Raw genomic sequence first — 18749 nt, forward strand, 5'->3', positions numbered from 1 at the left:
AAAGATTATATACACACACACGCACACACAAACACAAGCACAGGTAAAGGGAAAGGAGAGGTCAGTGATTTGGGTGAGTGTAATGCTCATTAGCTTACACTGTTGATGCTGAAAGTGACAGGTTCTCTAAAGTCTAAATTAAAAAAGAAATGTTGCAAAAAACAAGTGTAGCTACACGTGTTCTAAAAAATACAACTCTCAAGCAACTGCTGATTCACTTGGAATGATATTTCCAAAATCATACATGTATAAAAAAAAAATTTTTAATAAACCCAACCCGCCGCTTATTAAAGCCAGTTTTCTCAGAAAAATCACGAAAGCGCTGAAAAAGATTCTCCAATAAGAAAACGACAGCGGTTTGGTTAAATGTAAAGACCCCTCCTTTTTACGACTGATTTTTCTGGACATTTTCAAGGTCGTTAGTGGGAGGTTTTACTGTACTAATACAATACTAGTTGGTGAGTAGGTTTGTCTGTTTGCTAATTGACAATACAGTGGACGCCGCTTAATAAAACCGCGGTTAATAGAGCCAGCCGCTTATAAAAGCCGATTTCAGACGGTTCGGATTTATCACTATATCTTATGTATTAGAAAAAGCCGGTTAATAAACCCAACCCGCCGCTTATTAAAGCCAGTTTTCTCAGAAAAATCACGAAAGCGCTGAAAAAGATTCTCCAATAAGAAAACGACAGCGGTTTGGTAAAGAAAAAGAAGTTGAGGAGGGTCTTCTCAGATGGTTTCAGCAAATGATCAAAGTACACGTACATGTACATAATTAAAACAAAAGTTAAACATCCTTCGTGAAGTTTTGTTTAGATTCAAACAAGTGTAAATGACGAAAGAAAGTGACCGAGTGACGTAAACAAAAGAGAAGATTTTTTTCTTCTTTCGAAAATGAGGTATTCCTGGACTGCCGGTTAATAAATCCGCCGCTTATTAAAGCCATTTTTCGTCGGTCCAGAAGTAGCTTTATTAAGCGGCGACCACTGTAATACTTTGTAATATTAGTAATGCTTCAATTAGAAGTCAATGCATGCAACTAAACTGCAATGACGATAAAAAAATCAATGAGTAAAAGTTAATGAATAAAAATGAAATACCCTGTGGCCAGAGTGGTATAAATCCTCTTCTCCGCTGTGCTCCTGCATCTGTTGAAAAACAAAAGTAATAACTTTACAGTACAATTCCACCTCAGGTTAATAATCCTGTATTATTATTATTAATTATAGATGATTCAGTTGATGCAAATCTTTTCCAAATTTGAAAGCTGAAATTGTTGTTGTAAACGTATTGCAAAAACTTGCATAATTTCTCAGGCAGATCGTGATGTGCACACCAACCATTTGTCATTATCTTTTCTTTCGCTCTCCCTTTCCTAAAGAACATAGTTGTTTGTTTTCGCTCATTTGTTTTGGTTTGTGCACAGGATAGATCAGAGACATTTATGTTTCTCTGGATAGATAGATCCATATGCCATCAACTGATCAAGAGAACATTCAACAATGAGTGCTTGACATATATTACAGTAAACTGACTTGACTTTGACTTTGACTTAATAGGTGTTGTAGGCCCATCACATTCACAGGCTTGTTCACTGCTCTAATATAGTTTTTCCTTAAAAAGACACTCAGTGGTGTGCGCCGCGTCTAAACTATGATGCAATTTAGCATTCCTGGTCGAATTTGGAAGGGAGATGGTGCCAGTGGGCGTCTAGTCTGCTTTTGAGGCTGTTGACAGATGGGGCACTAACAACTGACTCAGGAAGACTGTTCCATGTGTTGACTACTCTGTTGCTTAGAAAGTTCTGCCTGACAGCGAGTCTGTAGCGCTGTTTCTCAAGTTTGAGAGTGTGGCCTCAAAGCTTCAGTCCATCTCCTGGAGTTGCGATCTTGAATTCTGGTTTTTGTATGTCGTACAGCTCATGTGTGTACTTGTAAACATCTATCATGTCTCCCCTTTTTCTTCTGTGTTCTAAACTAGGAAGCTTCAGAGCTGCAAGTCTCTCAGGGTAAGTCTTGTCTTTCACAGTTTCAGAGACGCGATCAGTTTAGTAGCCCGGCGGAGTGTTTTACGGAATGGCTGCCACGCAGAGTGGCTGTACTCTAGGATGGGGTGCACTCGGCTCTTGTACAGCAATACAAAGGTGTCTTCAGTTGGATAATCAAAAGAGCGTCTGATAATACCTAGCAGTTAGCTTGCTTTTGCTGAAACGTGGGCTACATGGGTCTTATTAAATTCAATCAATCAATCAATATGAGGCTTATATTGCGCGTATTCCGTGGGTACAGTTCTAAGCGCAGGGATTTATATTTTTATTTTTTAATTTTATTTTATGCAATTTATATTGCGCACATATTCAAGGCGCAGGGATTTATTTATGCCGTGTGAGATGGAATTTTTTTACACAATACATCACGCATTCACATCGGCCAGCAGATCGCAGCCATTTCGGCGCATATCCTACTTTTCACGGCCTAGTATTCCAAGTCACACGGGTATTTTGGTGGACATTTTTATCTATGCCTATACAATTTTGCCAGGAAAGACCCTTTTGTCAATCGTGGGATCTTTAACGTGCACACCCCAATGTAGTGTACACGAAGGGACCTCGGTTTTTCGTCTCATCCGAAAGACTAGCACTTGAACCCACCACCTAGGTTAGAAAAGGGGGGAAGAAAATTGCTAACGCCCTGACCCAGGGTCGAACTCGCAACCTCTCGCTTCCGAGCGCAAGTGCGTTACCACTCGGCCACCCATGCAGTCCTCACCACCCAATTCTAGATCACTGTCAATGAACACTCCCAGGTCTTTCTCTACTCCACTTTCCTTGAGTAAGAGGGTGCTGTTGCTGTCTGACCCTGTGGACATGTAGTATTGTGTGTCCGATTTACACTTCCCAAGTTTCAGGACACTGCACTTCTCTGGGTGAAAAAATTACTGTCCTAGCTTGGAAATCATAGCAGCCTTTTGTAGCAGATTTAACCTTCTACACGAGAGAACTGTGCACATATTAACCTTCAAAGTTAAAGCCCTAAGCTGCCATTGTTCTCACTGTGCTGAGTAACAGGCTATACAAAAATCATACATAGTACATGTTTAGATACCTAACCTTCACAGGGGAGTTTTTGACTTTTCTTTCCCCGAACAGAAATTCCTGTACATAGAATCGTATGCGCTTGCAAGCATGAAGACGAACGTTATTTACTTCATGTGATAACACTTTAATGTCCACTGCCCTCCTCCCGTTTGCAACACAATGCTCAGACTGTTATGCACAGATTTGGGACTGGGAGAAGCAAGTTTTGACAAGTTCAAGTTTCAATTTCGAATTTGGCGGGCTTCAATTGAACAATTGGCAAGTAAGGGATTATGATAGTATCGTAAATACTGTGCATTATTATTTCTTTGCTGTGTTTTTTCAAGGAGATATAGAGGCTTTTGATAGTTAGAAAAACTGGTTTAGTCCCCAACCTTGCAGCGATGCTTAGTTAAGTCGGCCATGTTTGTTGATCTCTCACCGCAGTAAATATGCATGCCAACGTTTATGATATTTCAAAATTGAGAAAACAAGGAACATGAAAAATTAACGCATTTACATGGAAGTAAAAATGTTGATCTTCAAAAATAATTTTAAGCATGCCGTGGAGTGTTTCCAAAAAATAGCAGGACTGCACTTTTGTGACCCGGATGTGAAAAGCTTCTTGTTGTCAACACATTGAGAAGCTGTGATTTTGTAAGTTTTGATGTTCGTGACAAAACAACACACTTCGATGCCAACGCATCTGAAGAAAAATATAAGTGATTACATTTTAGTTGCTTCTTACTTTTTATGACTGAGTTATGCTTCTTTCTTTTTTGTTTTAAAAAGCCAAAGCCAGCAATCTGGATGCTTGCGACGTACCCCACAGATACTGATACATCATACAGAGAACCTAAAAATAGAGCCTCTGATTGTCTAAACTCTGCTAGCTCAACCGTACGCACCCCGCATTTCATATGATTGCCTTGTTAATTTGTCCGGAAACTGTGTACGGAAGATGGAGACCAACTGATAACTTGGGTGATGTTTACACAGATCCAACGTTGTATCTTCGTGCAAGTTCTGCTTTCTCTTTATGTCACCCACCTGTTAAAACACAAGTCTGAATATAAACACACACACTCACGTCACTCTCTCTCTCGGTCTGAGTCTGACTCTCACACGATCTCTCTGGACACATCCTCCGCAGGCTTATATTTATAGTCGCATAGCGACGGTACAAATCATTTCTATCATACCATCCCTCTCAGTACGGGGAATTAGCAAGATCTAGATCAGCACTTTTCAGGACGTGTACGGGTAACGTCATCAAATCTAGTTTTTACGTCACGCGTTTGCCAAGATCTGCAGTCTTGGTGGTAGCAAAATAACGTATGCATTTGGAACACTGGACAAAAAGTATCTACAGGTCTTTGCTACACGCTGACCATCTAGAACACTGTAATAGCTCAGTCGATACAGCACTGGCTTCAAAACCAGTTGTTGCTATCGGCGTGGGTTCGATCCCCACATTCGGCAATTGATTTATTTCCCTGTGTCCGAACACCCTCATGTGCACGCATGCACATGATAAGGATCCCAAGCTTACAGCAAAAGTCTCAGGGCTTGGAAACATGGATACACGCATGCAGAAAAAATAAAACATTTGGGTAGCGTCGTACTCTATGGCACTGCTCGCTTTCCCCAGTGAAAAAGGGGCCCGAATTTCCATGGGGGTAATGTTGCACAGGACTATATGAAAACTTATCCTTAGGCCAAACAAAAGTACATGTTGGTTTAGGGTAACATGACCAAAGTAAATAGGGTCTGAAGGTCGGCTTTTTATTTTTTTTATTTTTTATTTTTAGTCTCGGTATGGTTCGCAAAATGTGCCAGAGTTTTTGTTTTTTTTGTTTTTTGTTTTTTGTTTGTTGTTGTTGAGGTTTTCTTTGTTTAATTGTTGCTAAATGACTATCAAAGCTAATTCAATCTAATTAAGCCTACCTGGTTTAAACACAATTTTATTCAAAATACATGACATGAAACAATTGACAAAAATGCAGCTAGGACACGAACTCAAGCAGATGCTTATTTGACGTGACCATAACAATGCTAAGTTACACAAGTTTTCATGATGGTGGAAAACACAATTATTAACCAGAAGAACAAAATGTAGGAGGGGGGTATGGGGAACTCAATCAAAACAGGAGGATTTTCAGAAAAAAAAAAAATTAATCAAATACAAAAATAACAGAAAAAAATAAGGTGAGACTATGAATGAAGCGCGTGGGACGAGAACATCGATGCTGAGACATGCAATAAGTAAGTTCAGATAAATGTACATTTTCATGGAGAAGCCAGCATAGTTTGTTACGAATAATTATATGGAAGAAAACAACCACACACACACAAAAGAGAACAGAAAAACAAAAACAAAAACTCAATGATAATTATTACTTATGTTAAATATGTAATTGATGCAACAACACTGAGAGGCGGGTTTACGTTCTCCTGCACACAAACATACACAATACCAGTACGTGGGCTAATCCTTCAAGTTTGTCGACCAGATTCAGCAATAAAGGATTGGACCGACTCGAAAATCAATGTATTTATGCGAATGAATGTTGCTTGCTGCCTCTTAATAATGTTTCCACGTGTCTAAAATTGGCAGGCAGTGAGTTTTTTTAAAAAAAAATTTTTTATTTTTTTATTTTTTTTATTCAATTAATAAAACACAAGATAACAAACATGGTAACTGTATTTTCTGTTTGCACACATACTCTCTCATTTACATGCGGTTCAGAAAAACTTGTACATTATACAAAAGGACTAAAAATAGTCATACGTGAAAAAAATATACGTGTCAACATGTGTAGCATCAAAATGATCATATGTCATATGTGCCAGAGGATTTTTTTGTGGTTATTTTTAAATGAAAAAAAGTTTTAGAAAAAATAGGGTCTGTCGGGTTACCCTATATTTGTTTTGCCTTATCCTTATCCTTTCTTGGTGTGACAGAGACAGGGTGGACTTGCAGAGGGAGCAGCGAGCAGAATGGCGGCGGACCTGGTTGCTGTGTGGGACATCGCTCTCAGTGACGGAGTGCACAAAGTGGAGTTCGAACACGGCACCACCACAGGGAAACGAGTGATACGTGTCGATGGAGAGGTCAGTGGGTTTCCTTTTACGAAGTGGCTCGTGTATATAATTATATCCTTACCTTCCCAAGTCTATTTCTATCTGTATATCCTTACCTTCCAAAGTCTATTTCTATCTGTATATCCTTACCTAATTCCCTAGTCAATTTCTATCTGTATATCCTTACCTTTTTACATTTAGTCAAGTTTTGACTAAATGTTTTAACATCGAGGGGGAATCGAGACGAGGGTCGTGGTGTATGTGTGTCTGTGCGTGTGTGTGTGTGTGTGTGTGTGTGTGTGTGTGTAGAGCGATTCAGACTAAACTACTGGACCGATCTTTATGAAATTTGACATGAAAGTTCCTGGGTATGAAATCCCCGAACGTTTTTTTTATTTTTTTGATAAATGTCTTCGATGACGTCATATCCGGCTTTTCGTGAAAGTTGAGGCGGCACTGTCACGCCCTCATTTTTCAACCAAATTGGTTGAAAATTTGGTCAAGTACTCTTCGACGAAGCCCGGACTTCGGTATTGCATTTCAGCTTGGTGGCTTAAAAATTAATTAATGACTTTGGTCATTAAAAATCGGAAAATTGTAAAAAAAAATAAAAATTTATAAAACGATCCAAATTTACGTTTATCTTATTCTCCATCATTTGCTGATTCCAAAAACATATAAATATGTTATATTCGGATTAAAAACAAGCTCTGAAAATTAAATATATAAAAATTATTATCAAAATTAAATTGTCGAAATCAATTTAAAAACACTTTCATCTTATTCCTTGTCGGTTCCTGATTCCAAAAACATATAGATATGATATGTTTGGATTAAAAACACGCTCAGAAAGTTAAAACAAAGAGAGGTACAGAAAAGCGTGCTATCCTTCTTAGCGCAACTACTACCCCGCTCTTCTTGTCAATTTCACTGCCTTTGCCATGAGCGGTGGACTGACGATGCTACGAGTATACGGTCTTGCTGCGTTGCATTGCGTTCAGTTTCATTCTGTGAGTTCGACAGCTACTTGACTAAATGTTGTATTTTCGCCTTACGCGACTTGTTAAGTCTATTTTTATCTGTATATCCTTACCTTCCCAAGTCTATTTCTATCTGTATATCCTTACCTTCCCAAGTCTATTTCTATCTGTATAGTATGTCCTAACCATCCCTCCAATGTCTGTGCTAAAGCTAGAGCTGGGCTCTGTGGGGGGCCCGTTAGCTGAGCTGGTAGAGCACTGGACTTGTGATCGAAGGGTCACGGGTTCAAATCCGGGATGGATACGGATCAACTATTTGCAGACTCAGAGACGGTATCCATGTTCCACCCCTGTGTCGCCACTGTGGCACGTTAGAGACCCCGATCATTCTGCCATTAGTGCAGGTGGCTGATTACACCTAGATACGCACACACCTGGGTAGCGCGTCTCTGTTGCTGCTAGATTTCCACTGAGAGGAAGCGACCCGAATTTCCCAGTGATGGGACAATAAAGTAATGAAAATGAGAAAAAAATATCTGCAGATCTTAACCTTTCCATGTCTGTGCTTATATTGTATTTCGTTGGCCCCACAGGAGATCTACCGTGCGGACTGGATGTTCAAGCTGGTGGGCCGCGAACACTTCACGGTCAGCAAAGCCAAGTGCACCGTCTCAATCGACGCGGTCAGCGGCTTTGCGTACGAGTACACACTGGAGGTCAACGGCAAGCCGCTGCAGAAGTTCCAAGAAAACCAGAGCAAGATTATGAGGACATGGGTGGCATACGTCACCGGCACCCCCACCAGAATTGTGCTAGGTGAGTTGTGCCCAGAGTACAGTGGAACCCCCCCTTTAAGACCCCCCCCCCCCCTTATGTAGGATCAAGACTCTCCTTTTTAAGACGTTTTTTTCTCAGAATTTCTGTTCATAACCTCTGTAAAATGACCCCCTTTTTAAGACTTTATCCTTATTAAGACCCAATTTTCTCAGATTATTGGGGGGTCATCATAGGGGGGTCATCATAGGGGGGTCATCATAGGGGGGTCATCATAGGGGGGTCATCATAGGGGGGTCATCATAGGGGGGTCATCATAGGGGGTTCTTCCACTGTAGTGCTTTATGAGTTGTGTTTTGTGAGGTTGTCATGGCTTTATGAGTTGTGTTTTGTGAGGTTGTCATGGCTTTATGAGTTGTGTTTTGTGAGGTTGTCATGGCTTTATGAGTTGTGTTTTGTGAGGTTGTCATGGCTTTATGAGTTGTGTTTTGTGAGGTTGTCATGGCTTTATGAGTTGTGTTTTGTGAGGTTGTCATGGCTTTATGAGTTGTGTTTTGTGAGGTTGTCATGGCTTTATGAGTTGTGTTTTGTGAGGTTGTCATGGCTTTATGAGTTGTGTTTTGTGAGGTTGTCATGGCTTTATGAGTTGTGTTTTGTGAGGTTGTCATGGCTTTATGAGTTGTGTTTTGTGAGGTTGTCATGGCTTTATGAGTTGTGTTTTGTGAGGTTGTCATGGCTTTATGAGTTGTGTTTTGTGAGGTTGTCATGGCTTTATGAGTTGTGTTTTGTGAGGTTGTCATGGCTTTATGAGTTGTGTTTTGTGAGGTTGTCATGGCTTTATGAGTTGTGTTTTGTGAGGTTGTCATGGCTTTATGAGTTGTGTTTTGTGAGGTTGTCATGGCTTTATGAGTTGTGTTTTGTGAGGTTGTCATGGCTTTATGAGTTGTGTTTTGTGAGGTTGTCATGGCTTTATAGGCAACTTCACCAGAGAACTGTGGAATCCCCCCCCCCCCCCTCCCACCCCTTTATGTCTTGAAATAAGGGTTGATTTGTTACGCAGCAGCACTGCCATTACCCCATTTGGAAATGACATTATCATATTTCACCTACACATACTAAAACCAAAAAATCAAACTACTTCCAGTGATTTATAATTAATGAAAGAATGATAACAGAAAAGAATTTTAACAAATCTTCTGCAAAGTGATTGAATGATAAATACAGTATAAAATGATTTTCATGGATGTGAAAAGGAGGCATACAAAGGCTACTGAGAACACTGGCATCTTATGAAAGCAATCACACGCATACTGACAGTGAGAGGACACTGAACAGTAAAAGTGTTTGACACGCTTACCACTCAAACCCCCAAAACTTAGTCTTGATTACAGTAGGAGCTTAGCCTTCGTTTCAAAAACACACACAGACACACACATAAATTATACATACTCAGACACACGAATGTAAATTATACATACTCAAAAACACGGACAAAAGCAAGGTAAATTATAATTTTGTATTTGCATAATTTGTCATCGCTTCCGATTTTGTTGCAGAGAAAGACACCCTGGATGTCTGGGTAAATGGCAAAAAAGTTGAGACAACGGTACGTATTGTTGTTGATCGTTTGTTTTAGTTTTGTTGTCTTTGCATCGTTTACCTTAGCATTTACCTTTTCCATATTTATTACCAGTTGCAAATGCACGCAACGACTGTCACTGACCATCTGTCACTTTTGTGCAAATACCTGTCGATGTAAGAGAAATAAATCGGATGCTGAAAGAGGTAGGCAATACCCAGTTGCAAATGCACGCAATGACTGTCACTGACCATCTGTCACTTTCGTGCAAATACCTGTCGATGTAACAGAAATAATCGGATGCTGACAGAGGTAGGCAATAGCCCCTCATGGGTAGCACTGAGGTAGACAGACAGGGACCCGGTAGCTCAGAGGTAGACAAACAGGGACCCGGTACCACAGAGGTAGACAGACAGGGACCCGGTAGCACAGAGGTAGACAGACAGGGACCTGGTAGCACAGAGGTAGACAGACAGGGACCCGGTAGCTCAGAGGAAGACAGACAGGGACCCGGTAGCACAGAGGTAGACAGACAGGGACCCGGTAGCACAGAGGTAGACAGACAGGGACCCGGTAGCACAGAGGTAGACAGACAGGGACCCGGTAGCACAGAGGTAGACAGACAGGGACCCGGTAGCACAGAGGTAGACAGACAGGGACCCGGTAGCTCAGAGGTAGACAGACAGGGACCCGGTAGCACCGAGGTAGACAGACAGGGACCCGGTAGCACAGAGGTAGACAGACAGGGACCCGGTAGCACAGAGGTAGACAGACAGGGACCCGGTAGCTCAGAGGTAGACAGACAGGGACCCGGTAGCACAGAGGTAGACAGACAACGACCCGGTAGCACAGAGGTAGACAGACAGGGACCCGGTAGCACAGAGGTAGACAGACAGGGACCCGGTAGCACAGAGGTAGACAGACAGGGACCCGGTAGCACAGAGGTAGACAGACAGGGACCCGGTAGCTCAGAGGTAGACAAACAGGGACCCGGTACCACAGAGGTAGACAGACAGGGACCCGGTAGCACAGAGGTAGACAGACAGGGACCTGGTAGCACAGAGGTAGACAGACAGGGACCCGGTAGCTCAGAGGAAGACAGACAGGGACCCGGTAGCACAGAGGTAGACAGACAGGGACCCGGTAGCACAGAGGTAGACAGACAGGGACCCGGTAGCACAGAGGTAGACAGACAGGGACCCGGTAGCACAGAGGTAGACAGACAGGGACCCGGTAGCACAGAGGTAGACAGACAGGGACCCGGTAGCACAGAGGTAGACAGACAGGGACCCGGTAGCACCGAGGTAGACAGACAGGGACCCGGTAGCACCGAGGTAGACAGACAGGGACCTGGTAGCACAGAGGTAGACAGACAGGGACCCGGTAGCACAGAGGTAGACAGACAGGGACCCGGTAGCACAGAGGTAGACAGACAGGGACCCGGTAGCACAGAGGTAGACAGACAGGGACCCGGTAGCACAGAGGTAGACAGACAGGGACCCGGTAGCTCAGAGGTAGACAGACAGGGACCCGGTAGCACCGAGGTAGACAGACAGGGACCCGGTAGCACAGAGGTAGACAGACAGGGACCCGGTAGCACAGAGGTAGACAGACAGGGACCCGGTAGCTCAGAGGTAGACAGACAGGGACCCGGTAGCACAGAGGTAGACAGACAGGGACCCGGTAGCACAGAGGTAGACAGACAGGGACCCGGTAGCACAGAGGTAGACAGACAGGGACCCGGTAGCACAGAGGTAGACAGACAGGGACCTGGTAGCACAGAGGTAGACAGACAGGGACCCGGTAGCTCAGAGGTAGACAGACAGGGACCCGGTAGCACCGAGGTAGACAGACAGGGACCCGGTAGCACAGAGGTAGACAGACAGGGACCCGGTAGCTCAGAGGTAGACAGACAGGGACCCGGTAGCACAGAGGTAGACAGACAGGGACCCGGTAGCACAGAGGTAGACAGACAGGGACCCGGTAGCTCAGTTGGTAGAGCACGGGACTTGTGATCCAGGGCTCACGGGTTAGAGGCCGGGCCGGACACGGCGGGCCGAACACCGGTCAACTTTATGTGCAGACTCAGAGACGGTATCCATGTTCCACCCCCATGTTGCCACTGTAGCACGTAAAAGACCTCGGTCATTCTGCCATAAGTGCAGGTGGCTGATTACACATAAACACGCATACACCTGGGTAGCGCGACTCTTTGTGCTGCTAGCTTTCCACTGGGCGGAAGCGACCCGAATTTCCCAGCGATGGGGCAATAAAGTAATGAAAACAAGTCGCGTAAGGCGAAAATACAACATTTAGTCAAGCTCAGTCGAACTCACAGAATGAAACTGAACGCATTGAATTTTTTCCGCAAGACCGTACACTCTTAGCATCGTCTGTCCACCGCTCGTGGCAAAGGCAGTGAAATTAACAATACAAAAAAGCGCGGTAGCGGTTGCGCTGAGGATAGCCCGCTTTTCTAATATCTCTATTCTTTTTAACTCTCTGAACGTGTTTTTAATCCAAACATATCATATCTATATGTTTTTGGAATCAGGAACGGACAAGGAATAAGATGAAATTGTTTTTAAATCGATTTCGGAAATTTAATTTTAATCATAATTTTTATATTTTTAATTTTCAGAGCTTATCTTTAATCCAAATATAGCATAATGATATGATTTTGGAATCAGAAAATGATGAAGAATACGATAAACGTAATTTTGGATCGTTTTATAAAAAAATAATTTTAATTACAATTTTCAGATTTTAAATGACCAAAGTCATTAATTAAATTTTATGTCTCCAAGCTGAAATGCAATACCAAAGTCCGGCCTTCGTCAAAGATTGCTTTGCCAAAATTTCAATAAATTTTATTGAAAAATGAGGGTGTGACAGTGCCGCCTCAACTTTGACAAAATGCCGTATATGACGTCATCAAAGACATTTATCGAAAAAATGAAAAAAACGTCTGGGGATATCATACCCAGGAACTCTCATGAAAAATTTCATACAGATCAGTCCAGTAGTTTACTCTGAATCGCTCTACACACACACAGACACACACATGCACACATACACATACACCACGACCCTCGTCTCGATTCCCCCATCTATGTTAAAACATTTAGTCAAAACTTTACTAAATGTAATTAAAAAATGAAAGAGGGAGAGAGAGAGAGTGGGTGTGATAGATAGAGAGAGCAAAGACCCTTTCAGATTAGCTCTGGTGAAAGGTAGTGAGCCTCATTATCTGTACATGTATTGATGTTAGGAGTGTTTCTTCAATCCTCATGATGTTTATTCCTCACAGGGAGAGTTTGTTGATGACGGCACAGAGACTCACTTTGAGATTGACCCCACGCACTCTGCATACATCAAGGCCGAGTCGTCAGGACGACGGAAGGCTGGAATCGTGCATTCACTTTTCATCAATGATGCGGAGATACCTGAGGCTACAGAATGATGATAGACAGTCGCTTAGGAACGTTTTTTTTCTCCAGATATGGTTTGGGGGTTGGGAGATGGTGGTTCAATGGATAGTGAACACGCGAGGTATACTTACAGGAAGACACACTTGAGAACTAAGAGACAACGACAAATATGGGAAATGAGAAAATGTGATGTCTATGTTGCTTCATGACCAACGAACGTTTATGTTTTGACAGTGGTTTTAATTGAAGACAGCAGATAATATAGTTTGCGACGATTGTGTTGAAACCTCTGGTTCAAATATTTGTTTTAAAAGGGGACAAATTGAAAGCAATAAGCTGTTCTGGGGGGCGGGGCTAAGCATGAAAAGATGGACATATTGTTTCTTTTCATGCGAGACGTGAAGAGCTAGACCAGTTGGACCTCAGTAAATATTTTCTTCAAATATCATGGAATGAAATAAGGCATGTGTGTGCTAGATGATTTTTTTTTATACATTTAGTATCAAAACCACGAAAACCAAAACCACTGAGTTGCAGCTGTGGAAGTAACTCGCTTTGTTGTGACTGAACATGTTGTTGTGTTGTGATGCAATCAAATGGCTGTGAACTGCAATAGGCAACATATAGAATGAATGCTGGTTTCCAGCCTGTGGTCTCTGTACCCATGTATGATTTTATGTTTCATTTGCATGTGTTGATGTGTGTGTGTACTGATAGTTGAGGTAACAGTGCGGGTGTAAGTTGAAGAAAGAGGAAACTAAAGTGCTGTTCACACGCCAGACTTGCAACCAACTTTCAAGCGATTTTAGTCGGCGGCAAGTCAAATCAAAATCACTGCCCATGTGAACAGCACTAACTCGCAAACTAGTTTTAAGCGGCGAGTCTCTCCCGACTTAGCCTTTCGGGATTGTCCGGACGTCCTCGTTGTTTTCCGGAGAAGGGAAGGATAGAGCTAACCAATCAGTGAGCGCAACAAGAAAAGTCTGGACAAAATCGCTGACGAGTCACGGTCGAGTCGGGCAGTGCTCAACTGAGTTTTGGAGTCGCTGACAAGTCTGGCACGAGACGTTTATAAATTGATGGGGCTCTTCACATGACAGACTTTTCGCTGACTTGGCCCCCCCCTATTTTAGATCCGATTTTCTCAGCTTTTATGCGATCTGAAAGGAAGGATGTGGAGGGTGCCTGGGTGGATTGTTCCCCTTTAACATTGTTATAGTTGTTCATGTCATTGACAGGTGCAAAACATGTCAGTCTGCGAGTTGTTTGAATGTACCATGCATGTTAAAGATGTACAGTATTTACGTCTGGGTGTGTCTAAGAACAGAGATCACACTCAAACCACCTCTGTGTGTGTGTGTGTGTGTGTGTGTGTGTGTGTGTGTGTGTGTGTGTGTGTGTTATTTGGTTGTTTGTTGACAATGATGTTGCACGTCACTGATGACACTGATCTTGGACTGTTGTTTAAGCACCTGCAGACGCACAATGACAGACAATTAAAACTGTGTATATAGGGCTCTTTAGCTCTCCAGTGTACATCAGTGTACAGTATAGCAGTGAACAGCATACCAAAAAGGTTTTATTGTTGTGCGCAGTAGTAGAGTTTTACAGTGAAACCCTCTTATTTAAACCTCCAAAAATGGTTTAAAACAAAAGGTATTAAAAAGGAGGACGTCTTGAAATGGGGGATAGAAGCAACGCACATACACACAATAACAGAACAACCAAAGTTCACAAAGCATGGCATAATTTAACCAATACAAAATATTTAAACAAGTGCATACTTACTTGCTGCTAGCGGTCATGGTTGAACAGCCTAGGGAGCAGCCATGAATGTCCCTCTATTGCAGGTGTCCTCTATTGCAGGTGTCCTCTATTGCATGTGTCCTCCACACCAGTCTCATTTGCAAATGCAAGGCAAATGTTACAGAAAGTAAATAAATATAAAAGAAAGTAATATGTTATAAAGTGTCTGCATATATATATACGACTAGTGTCTGTGTGTCTGAGCGCGATGCACGGCCAAAGTTCTCGATGGATCTGCTTCAAATTTGGTGGGCTTATTCAGAGAGACCCCGGACACAACCTCATCGATGAGATATTTCAACACGTGCTCTCAGCGCGCAGCGCTGAACCGATTTTGGTTCCACCTGAGCTACCCGGGCCCCCATACCGACACACCAAAGCCGCTAGACCACATCACAACGCCAAAGTTCTCGGTGGATCTTTTTCAAATTTGGACACCGTATTCAGCTACACCCCGGACACAACCTCATCGACTGAGATATTTCAACACGTGCTCTCAGCGCGCAGCGCTGAACCGATTTTGGTTTTTCTCTTCATTTCACCATTCCCAGTAACTCTTCCTTATCTTCTCCAGTGTTTTGCGTTTATCTCCCTTCCTTCGTGTGGCTTCAATCCATATTCCCATTACTACGTTACTATTTTTAGAATGTCACTGCGCTGTCCAGAACGCTTCCCTTGCATCCGTAAGTTGTTCTTACTGTCAAAGTGAATAGGTCGAATCAATTTATAGCCACGCGAAAAATACACTGTCACCTATCTCTATATATTTATGGATATAGATATACATATATATATATACGGCTTCTCTGTGTGTTTGTGTGTGTGTGTGGGCAACACCTGTGGATTGTAGAGTTCTGTTTGTGATGTGGTCTGGCGGCATTGGTGTGTGACTGAATATTCAGGCCTTCCTTCCAGAAGCCATAACAGTTATTCTCAATCACGTTTGAGTGGACTTTGGCTTCAAATATGATGGTGGTGTTTCGGCACTCGGTTACATTTGGCCACGCTGTCTGTCTCTGTCTCGCGATTCACCCCGGCAAAGCCGGGTATTCCTCTAATATATATATATATATCAACTGCATGCAGTACATTTGTACTGATTTTAAACATTCCACAGTATTTTTACGGTTTTGATGGTTGATACATTTGTTAAGACGTTTGTCCATTTTGCCTCTGTGTGTGTGTGTGTGCGTGCGTGCGTGCGTGTGTGTGTAAGCACATTCTGAACTACGCAGTTTGTAAAGATATTGTCTGATCAAGTCTGTCCTCCGCATCTTTTGGGAATACATGTGAAGCTGTTACACCAGTACTGCAATGATAGCAGGTATCTTGTCCTGTGTGTAAAAGGTTGTGCAGTTTTTCTATAGTAAATTATAATACTGTCCAGTAATTATTGATGTGTATATTAATGATCCGTCCATATTGTTCAAACAGCTAATATATTCTTGTTAATGGAGGTCTGGTTTGAAATGCCTCCCTCTTGTTTTCTTACATATCCATGTGTTTTAAGTGCTCTCTCTCTCTCTCTCTCTCTCTCTCTCTCTCTCTCTCTCTCTCTCTCTCTCTCATTTCCTACCTTATCTCCTCAGAGCAGTTTGTGTGATTTTTGACTTACATTTGAGTTTGTTTTGATATTTAAGTTTTCCAGCACTCTTTGTGTGCCCCTGTCCATAAATTTTAGTGTGTTTTTGTGCTTTAAGTGGCTTGAGATAAATAGGTGTCTAGCACCTCCTCTACCCTCTCCCCATTTTGTGTGTGTACTGATGGGTATGGGTTTGGTCTCAGTGGTATTGTTGTAAGCGAGACATGAGCGTGACATGAGTTGCAATTCTAAATGACTGACTTTAGCAGGCATGGTTGTGTAATCACTCGGACTATAGCTCTGTGACTATAGCTCTGTGACTATAGCTCTGTGACTATAGCTCTGTTACTATAGCTCTGTGACTATAGCTCTCTGAGGTCTGATTGTATTGCTCTGTAAGGAAGTGTCACGTACTGACTGCTCGTATCAACTGGTCTGACAGAATGACACACACCAACCTACCCCCTGCATAGTGTGTCTCTGCCCCTGGCCAGCGGGGTTGAGTTACAGTGCACAGTGCAGGAGAGGTATTCACGTTACCTTTCTAGCGGCACTTGACTGTATGGTGTGGCTGTTGGAGCTGTACGTCGCCCTAAATGCCGTTCATGAAACCCAGTAAAATGATGGCTGTGAAGATAACGGACCCCTTCTTGACGCTACAATCGCTAGCAGCCGGATGCCGCCAGTATTCTATAGGTGTTTGGATGGCTGCGTCTGCATGTGGTCTTATGCAATGGGGCACCTCGCTAACTGCATATCTTGGCTAGTATAGGGAAGCGTCGAGGGCGGTTATTGTGCCTATGCAGTAGGTAGGTTTTCTCCCTTTGTTTCACCACCCTCTGCACAGCCCTCCCTAGACTTGTAACAGCTGGACAATGCACGGGGATCACACAAAAATACTCTTTTCAGGACGTGGCTGGGACATGTGAAGACATCTTTAATGACGATTTTTCAGGTTTTGTTGAATGTGTGGCTCTTAACTAGAGCAGTCTGAAATTGTGCCCAGTCGGATTTTGATCGGTCCATTCTTTGATGATGCGAGTTTGTGTTTGACACTGTACACAGTTTGTGTTTGCAGAGTTTGACACTGTACACTTTGTTTGACTGTGATTGCATCTTGCTGTACAAGAGTTGTCAAACAAGAAAAAAGTTCAAAATCAGTCGCCCTCTTTTAAGTTTTGTCTTTGTGTGTTTCATCGTGAGTTGTGATGGTGGTAATGGTGGTGGTGGTGGTGTGGGTGCATTTATGCCTTTGTAAACAGAAAAGCTTCTGTGTAATCAAAACAGTTTTACTCAATTTCAGCCTCGGTGCTACCTTGCAATGACGTACATGTAATTAGCCATTTGTTCAAAATGAAAAGAAAAAAATTGCATAAAGTGATATCAAAACATTATTCAATCTGTTGGCCTGACACTCAAAGATCATGGAACTCTAAAACCCCTGGATCAGTCATCAGTGAGACTAGTGAGCCTTCGCTAGCCAAATCCCGAAGACTGAGACAGGTTGAGCTGATCTCCGCGAAGCATGCAAACATAGGACTGCTTTTTCTATAATTTTGAGCACATTTTCAGGGTGAACATGACTATTTATATATTTTTGGATTTGGAAAATGATAAAGTATACAAAACAATACTTTTTTTTTTTTTTTTTTTTTAATCTGACGTTAACATTTTCAGTTAGACTTATTGGAATTTGAATGAAGAAATGAATTAATTAATTTTGCAGCTTCCAAGCTATTTTTGTCAAATAAAACTTGTGGAAAGAGATACAAATTTGTACTACGTTGCAAGCCCCTGGAGCAAATTTTTGATTATAGTGCTTTTGTGAACAAGAGACAATTGACAAGTGGCTTTATCCCATCTCCCCCCTTTCCCCGTCGCGATATAACCTTAGTGGTTGAAAACGACGTTAAACACCAAATAAAGAAAGAAAGAGATACAAATAGGTCAGCTACCAATTTCATGACAAGGTTATGTTAGCTTGCCGGGGGGCCCGGGTAGCTCAGGTGGTAGATTTCTGGACTCGTTATCCTAGGGTCGCGGGTTCGAATCTGGGCCGGGCTGGGCCAGACACTGGTCAACTTTATGTGCAGACCCAGAGACAGCATCCATGTACCGTCCCACGTACCCCAGTTTCACTAATTTTGTGCTAGGCAGAAGATATGTCAGAAAGGTCACAGCAAGTGTGTGTATGTGTATGTTACAAGAAACGTTGGTTGGTTATTCTGCATAATCCGAGTTAATTTAATGCTTTTGATGTATGAATTTAACCAAATTATTCACTTACACTAAAACGCAAGGGACATCAGGAAGATTGTGCATTAAAAACTCTGAGTAGGCTGTGTGTAGACCGAGTCTCTCTCTCTCTCTCTCTCTCTCTCTCTCTCTCTCTCTCTCTCTCTCTCTCTCTCTCACACACACACACACACACACACAC

At 42.5% G+C, this 18749-nt stretch overlaps 2 protein-coding genes across 4 annotated transcripts in view; one reads left to right on the forward strand and one right to left on the reverse strand.

Moving 5' to 3' along the window:
* Positions 1-3510, reverse strand: part of LOC138946977 (centrosomal protein of 70 kDa-like) — a 36346-nt gene extending 32836 nt beyond the window's left edge. For both annotated transcript variants that reach the window (XM_070318402.1, XM_070318401.1), the window contains exons 1-2: positions 3472-3510; positions 1101-1148 (exon numbers count right to left, since the gene is read on the reverse strand). In XM_070318402.1, the coding sequence (XP_070174503.1) occupies positions 1101-1148; positions 3472-3501 (78 nt within the window). In that variant the 5' untranslated portion in view covers positions 3502-3510. The remainder of the gene's footprint in view (positions 1-1100; positions 1149-3471) is intronic.
* Positions 3511-3661: 151 nt separating this feature from the next.
* On the forward strand, positions 3662-17472 carry LOC138946987 (fas apoptotic inhibitory molecule 1-like). 2 transcript variants are annotated; one of them, XM_070318406.1, is made up of 5 exons: positions 3662-3733; positions 6041-6190; positions 7734-7956; positions 9471-9520; positions 12804-17472. In XM_070318406.1, the coding sequence occupies exons 2-5, from the start codon at positions 6077-6079 to the stop codon at positions 12954-12956; spliced, it is 540 nt and encodes a 179-aa protein (XP_070174507.1). In that variant the 5' UTR covers positions 3662-3733; positions 6041-6076; the 3' UTR covers positions 12957-17472. The 2 variants fall into 2 exon arrangements, with proteins under 2 accessions (XP_070174507.1, XP_070174508.1); XM_070318407.1 differs by lacking the exon at positions 3662-3733 and adding an exon at positions 3781-3798.
* The last annotated feature ends 1277 nt before the right edge of the window (positions 17473-18749 follow it).

Source organism: Littorina saxatilis, linkage group LG14 (genome assembly GCF_037325665.1).
Source record: "Littorina saxatilis isolate snail1 linkage group LG14, US_GU_Lsax_2.0, whole genome shotgun sequence".
NCBI classification, from domain to species: Eukaryota; Metazoa; Mollusca; class Gastropoda; order Littorinimorpha; family Littorinidae; genus Littorina; species Littorina saxatilis.